Source organism: Chenopodium album, chromosome 9 (assembly GCF_948465745.1).
Source record: "Chenopodium album chromosome 9, dcCheAlbu1.1, whole genome shotgun sequence".
Lineage (NCBI taxonomy): Eukaryota > Viridiplantae > Streptophyta > Magnoliopsida > Caryophyllales > Amaranthaceae > Chenopodium > Chenopodium album.
In genome coordinates, this window is record NC_137842.1 from 18,774,673 (window position 1) to 18,781,410 (window position 6,738).

The 6,738-nt window shown below is 33.5% G+C and overlaps 2 protein-coding genes across 2 annotated transcripts; both read right to left on the bottom strand.

Moving 5' to 3' along the window:
- On the bottom strand, positions 1-1,366 carry LOC145557493 (protein FAR-RED IMPAIRED RESPONSE 1-like). The gene is made up of 2 exons (XM_081618671.1): positions 1,218-1,366; positions 1-1,036 (listed from the first exon to the last, which is right to left on the bottom strand). The coding sequence occupies exons 1-2, from the start codon at positions 1,364-1,366 to the stop codon at positions 1-3; spliced, it is 1,185 nt and encodes a 394-aa protein (XP_081474797.1).
- A 9-nt stretch (positions 1,367-1,375) lies between these two features.
- LOC145557494 (protein FAR1-RELATED SEQUENCE 8-like) lies at positions 1,376-2,260 on the bottom strand. The gene has a single exon (XM_081618672.1). It carries the CDS (start codon positions 2,258-2,260, stop codon positions 1,376-1,378), a length of 885 nt encoding a protein of 294 aa, XP_081474798.1.
- Between the last annotated feature and the right edge of the window lie 4,478 nt (positions 2,261-6,738).

Sequence of the window (6,738 nt, forward strand, 5' to 3'; positions counted from 1 at the left end):
CTAATTTTGAACAGAAGACATAGTCACAGCTGCAGCTACTGACTTGGGTTGGGAAGTATCAGGCCCAGTTGGGAAAGCAACAACTTCTTTAAGTGGATTCAGTTCATCTTTCTTCTGTTTAAGCTTCTTAATTTGAGCCTTCAATGTTGCAACCCCCTGTAGAACAAGCTGAACAGCTTCATCATCAACCGTTGAGGCCAATTCAGAAACTAGATCAAAGGCATTAAGCATCTTATTACACCGCTTCACTATCAAAGACAGGGAAGGGTCATGATATGGTACTTTAACCCTGGTGTGCCTACGCAGAACGTCCTTACGCCAACGAGTTAGGATATATTTCTCAGGAACCTCAAACACAAGGTTCTGATCCAGAATACGCATACTGTGCTTACACATTATGCCAAAAGTCTCAAACTTACGACAGTCACACTGCACCTCTTTTGTAGTAGTGTCGAAGGTAACACGATAAAACCTTCTCCTATCAGTAAGAACCTCATGACTATGCCCTGGTGGAACTATCCACACCCGATCCTCAAGCAGGTACTGAACAACAGTATCTGATAACCTCCGTTCATCTCGGCAATAGCAATACATCAGCCTAGATAATTCAGTCTGAACCTCTTGAAATTTTGTGTCAGTATACAACCTTTGAAATACCTTCTCCACCTTAAATCCACTTATCAACCTTCTAAGATATTTGGAGCAGTTATCATCAGCATCAACCTCATCTTTCACGCGCTTCGTCATAGCTCGAGTGTATTGCCTTGGGAACTCAAACAGCTTGGTTTTCCGATTTACAAATCCATCAAAAAAACTGTTTATACTCTCCACTCTCTGCGTAGTTTTCATGCCCGCCCAAAAATGCTCCTTCATGAATGAAGGCACCCACATGTGCCTTTCTTCATACAAACCACACAACCATTGATTGCTTTCTAGATCGTACTGCTTAATTGTAGCAGTCCAGCTCCTTTCAAATTCATCAGTCGTGAAACTCTCATACATAACAAATTTGAGCTTGTTCTTAAACTCGTTGTACCTGTTAAAAATGTAGGCCAAATAATATGTGAAAAGCTAAACAATAAACCTTAAAGATCACATCATATGCCAAATACATCAAATGCAAAATCAAGCTTCAAGTTTCTAAAATAAAAGCAAAGAGGTGAGCACTTCAGGAATATCGTAAGGTATTAAAAAAAAAAGTTGAGCCAAACACTTACAAAGGTAATTTCCCCAATTTGTCTGGAAATTTAGAGAGTATATGCCAAATACACCACCTGTGTCTGGTATTAGGCATCAATTCAGCCAAAGGTTTGCGCATCGCGGCAGCTTGATCAGTTAGAAAACCAGCAGGTGCTTTGCCACCCATGCAAGTCAGTCATTGCCGGAAGACCCAACGAAAAGTTTCAGAATCCTCGTGAGAAACAAGTGCACACCCAAGCAATATAGATTGTCCATGGTGGTTCACCCCGACAAAATTAAGAAAGGGCAACTCGTACTCGTTAGTGAGGTAGGTTGCATCGAAACAAACTATATCACCAAAGCACTCGTAGGCAGCCCTACTTCGGGCATCAACCCATAAAACATCTTTCAAACGGCCCTCACCATCAACCCTGTTAACATGGTAAAAATTCTGATTATCGGCCATCATAAACTCAAAATAGGCCATCATAGCGGCCGAGTCACCGCCTTGCATCTTAGATTTGCGCTCCTTATATACTTCATGCTGTAAATCTTTCACAGTCATAGTCAAGTTTTCTTCCATTTCAGTCCCAAGACAACCATGAATCTTACCAACTGGAACACCCTCCTCATAATAATTAATTAACTTCTTCCTAACATTCGATGTGTAATTCTTCATTTTATACTCCTTAACCAATTTAGCTTTACCTGGACTTGTTAAGTGTTTATGTTCTAACTCTACAGTCTTAATCTCCCACAAACCCTCCCCATTCAAACTTGCATAAATCCTAGCCTCACACTCGCACTTCTTAAATTTTCTCTTACAACGGCTTAGCTCATCTTCCCCAATTACACCACCAACAACACCACCAGTACCACAGACTTGCATGTTTTTTGCTCTCTTCTTAGCCTCCCTAACTGCCCTCATATCAGGCCTACCCCAACACTCACAACGCCAAGTCATCGCCCTACGTTCCTTTTCTTTGGTGTATGAACCCTGCACCCTGCTTACCCCAAAACCTGTCTGCTCGACATATTCCTTGTAATAAGCTTCAACATCCTGCCATGTTTTAAATACCATTCCCTCCCTAGGGGGTTCCACATAAGACACAACAGTAACCTTGTTACTGGAAACAACAGTGTGGACAGTCTCATCAGTCCTAACTGGCGTTCTATAACAAACTCGACTACCGTCTACACAACCCCCCCAACTACTCCCGGGGAAATAGATGGAACCACCTCAGCACACTACCCATTAGGAGAGCACTCATCATCATAACCACTGATTCCACTCATAATAACAACTTAATTAAAGTAACAGATCAAATACGGCAACAAACTCAATCGGAGTATCCAGTATCTGAGAATTACAACAGGACACATAAATAACAAACTTTAATATATGTTGTCCAAATGGCCAAATGCGCAAAGATACGTGACATAATCAGAGATCGTATACTACATCTATAATCAAATTATTCATTCCTACTAATGAAACAGAAAATTAATCAAATTAATCAACATAATCAAATAAAATTAAGTTACTCATATTAATCAAGGCAAATGAATTACATTTTAATTGATAATGTGAAAAAGCAAACAACTTCAAAGGTTTGACAATTCGGATTCAAAAAACCAAAGACAAACACTAACAAAACCTAATTAGTATAACCAAACAGCTAATTACGGAATAATTAGGCAATTACTGTAAATTGCAACAAACCCTAAAAACCCCAGATAATTGAACTAGATCCCCCATTAACACGACCACACAGCCATGGAATTTAACATACATAAGCAGAAGGAGAGAGAATAAATGACGTACACCTTAATTAAGAAGCGGTCGCCACAGATGGGCAACTCATCACCAGCAGGGTTCTTCAAGAGAATGCGGGGAAACCAGCCACGAGAAATTGAGGAAACGACTGTGAAACAAAGAGATCGAATTTCATAAAGAAATTCAAAAATAATTTCTAACCATGGTTAACAAGTACAAATAACGGAAATAAACGGGTGTCAATTTCAGAACTGGGACCACAATTCCTACTGGAAGGTCCATTCAGCATTTTCGCACATGTGTCAAAGATAAGTGGGCCAACAACTACGAGATAAACAATATTCGTTTATCCCTGAGATTAATGGGGACGAGCTCTTAAATCTATAGACACAATAATAACCTTATATTTGACCTACCAGAACATATATTTTCCTAAGTTAAGCATTGTGCCAAAAACTATATATTATATAATAGTCATATATATAACCAACAACTGATTAAATATAATATACGACACAAATACTTCGTATATAGGTATGGATACTGATAATTTTATATAAATAAAATATACGGAGTATATATTACTAAGATTTATCCCTACCTTAATTATAAAAAGGTTAACAAAACTCTTATAATAGTGCATGGACATTTATATATCTTAAAATGTTCTTTTTACATATATTTTCCCCCATTTAATTTTAAATGCCTTAAAATTGTCTCTTGAATTCGCTAAATTGATTTAAAAGGTTATGTTTATTTCAATATTTAAAGCCATTTACTATTTTCATTTCCATTTGTTTTAATTTTTCTATTTAGAATTTATTAGACTATTAGGTTTCAAGATCGAAGTCAATATCTTTTTACCGTACAATCACTAAATCAAAGTCGCTTAACTAAAGTTTTGGACATTGCATAGCTACACAACATCCAACACATTTAATGATTACATGCAAATAATTTTAATAAAACTACGCATTCGATATAAGTTATTAAACAATTTAACTATATATACATTTTGATAGGTTTATATCTTTCATATTAACAAAAATTTACAAATGTTATTATTATATTTTGAAAAAAAAAATTAGACTTTGGAGTTTTGTATAAGATAGATAAAGGATAAGTTAATTCCCGTCATATATGCATTGAGTTTTGGGTGTTCTATCCGGTTCACCCTTTGGGCTAATCCAGATTTGAGGATCAGTTTTAGTTATTAGGTTCCACTCCCCTTCCGATTGTTGTTGCAGGGGAGCACATAGGTCCTCCCTACCAAGTGTAGTCTCAATCACCAGTACTACACCAACAACGAATTGGTGTAGTGGTGATTGGGACTACACTTTGGTATGGAGGACACGTGTTATAAAATATTATATTATATACATATACTTTTTTATATATAAAAAATATTATATTATATACACATACTATTATAGTTAAAAGTATTATTATGTATAAAACAACATAAATTATTGCACATGATTGTTGTATATCTAGTATAGTACATGAGCAATGCACGATTTTTAAATCAAAATTTTAGTTTTTCTAAAAAAATTCATAAGTAATAGCATTGTTAATACGAATATTACAATTTAAAACATGAGTAATAGTTATAATACATTTTATATCTATCCCTTTTCCGTCAAATGTCTAATTCAATTTAACTTTTATTCTTCTTGTTTAGATTGGTTATTGTTTCAGCTTTTTTTTTTATTTTTATTTTTTTTATGCAAGAAAAACAAAAAGTCATTGTAAAAGACATTGTATAGAAAATGAAAGGCCGATTAAAATTAAATTTATGTTCAAGATTATGTATTTTTTTCCAAGAGAACATTTCAGCTCAACATTCAGTATTTGTCAAGGAGTACAACAAACGATAAAAGTAATTTTTACACAATTTTGTATCTTTATAAAAAACTTTTGTATTCATCCGATTACTTGAATTGAATTTAGGATAACTTGTAGACTATTTTGGGTAACTTTTATCAATAAAACATAAATAACTTTCATTCATTACATTGGTAGCTTTTATAATAGGTGCACAATATTTTATTGTACATCTGATTTTTTTTAAATTAAATGTTTGTATTGATTTCATAATTGACGTCAAACTAAATATTATCGATTTTATTTAATTTTCATTAAGAAAAAAACAATATTAGCCTTTCAAAATACGAAATATTTGTTTCCTTAATTATGCCACTTTAATCATATTGCTTCAAATTAGTTATTATTCTTTAACTTAACTATAAATAAAGATTGGAAAGATTTTATGGATTATTTGTAGTATTGGAAAATATATATTTATTATAAAAAATTAAATCAATATTTATGTTAGGAAATCATGAAAATCTTATGCATGTATAGAAACTTGCTTTTATTGTTTGAAGTTTAACAAAAATAACTATGCTTGAATATGTAAACAGTAATTATATAGATATATTTTATACATAAGATAAGCCAATGAGAGAGTGACATTTGTCATCCTCACATTGAGGCGCTTGTCTTTTAGTGTAATAAATATAGATAGATTGGTGGGTATTTTAATGCTGATGGGTCATTCTTTTTGGGACTAAAATTAGGCCAAATGAGTCGTTCTTTTGGGGACGAAGGGAGTATTTGGAAAGACTTTCCATCGCAGCAAGATAGGATTCTGCTATCTCTTTTTTGGAGTTAAAGTTCATTTGATTTCAAACTCTTACTCCGTACTTATTTTTAAGAAAAAACGCTCATATATCTTGATATATTTATTAGAACATGTTTCCATGTGTTGTCAAAGTATCATAATGATTACAAATACATATTTGAGGTGTTTTGAGATACGGAAATATCATAATGAACACCCCTACTATTATATACAGATTTTAGTTGACAGCTTGACACCTTTCAATTATCACGTTTGTCAACGCATGTTTATAACGCTTAATAACTTCAATTATCAATATTGTAAAATTATAAAAAATGGTTATCAATAAAATATACATATAGATAATTCAAACAAGATCCCACATGATTAAAATAATTATATTAATTATATTTTATCGTATCCATAAATCACAAAAGCGAGTCAAAATGTAGTGTGTAAATAGTGTAAAGTCAAACAATGTCAACTAAAAATGAAGGAAATAATATTATACGTAGTAAAATAAAACAAAAATATCGGAATTTTATTATGTGAACAAGCATTTAAAAGTTTTCAATGCATCCCAATTCACTTAGCCCGGACTATGTCGAATTCATTCCTAACTAAGCCCAAACATATAAAGCCATCATGCCCATAAAAATCATTACAGCACACCTAATAAAATCTAACTAGTGTGTATCCCGGGCGATGCCCCGGGTTGCTAACTTGTATACTTCTTGCCTTAATTTAATAATTATGTTGGACTATTGGTGTAGTTAGTGTATGTAGTGGTTCGAACATTGTCTTGGATGTCACCTTTTTTTTTTTTTTTTTTTTTTTTTTTTTTTACATCATATGTGTAGACACCTAAAAATGTCTCCCCAAAACCAAACCCGATGATGAACAACCTTTCACCGCCATTATTGGTCGGGTTGAGTATTTAATCTTGGAGTGCTTAAATCCATATTTCCATTTCATAAACCAACCCAACTTCTAGCCCATTTCCCCAAACCATAACTTATTTTTCTCTTTTCGTGCCTTTAAACCCAAAATAATTCATTTCGTATCCTTTAAAATCATTCATTTCATGTCCTTTTTATAAAACGTTTAATCTAGTTTAATTTGGTCCATAATCAGGGTCCAATGATTTAATAGTTGGATG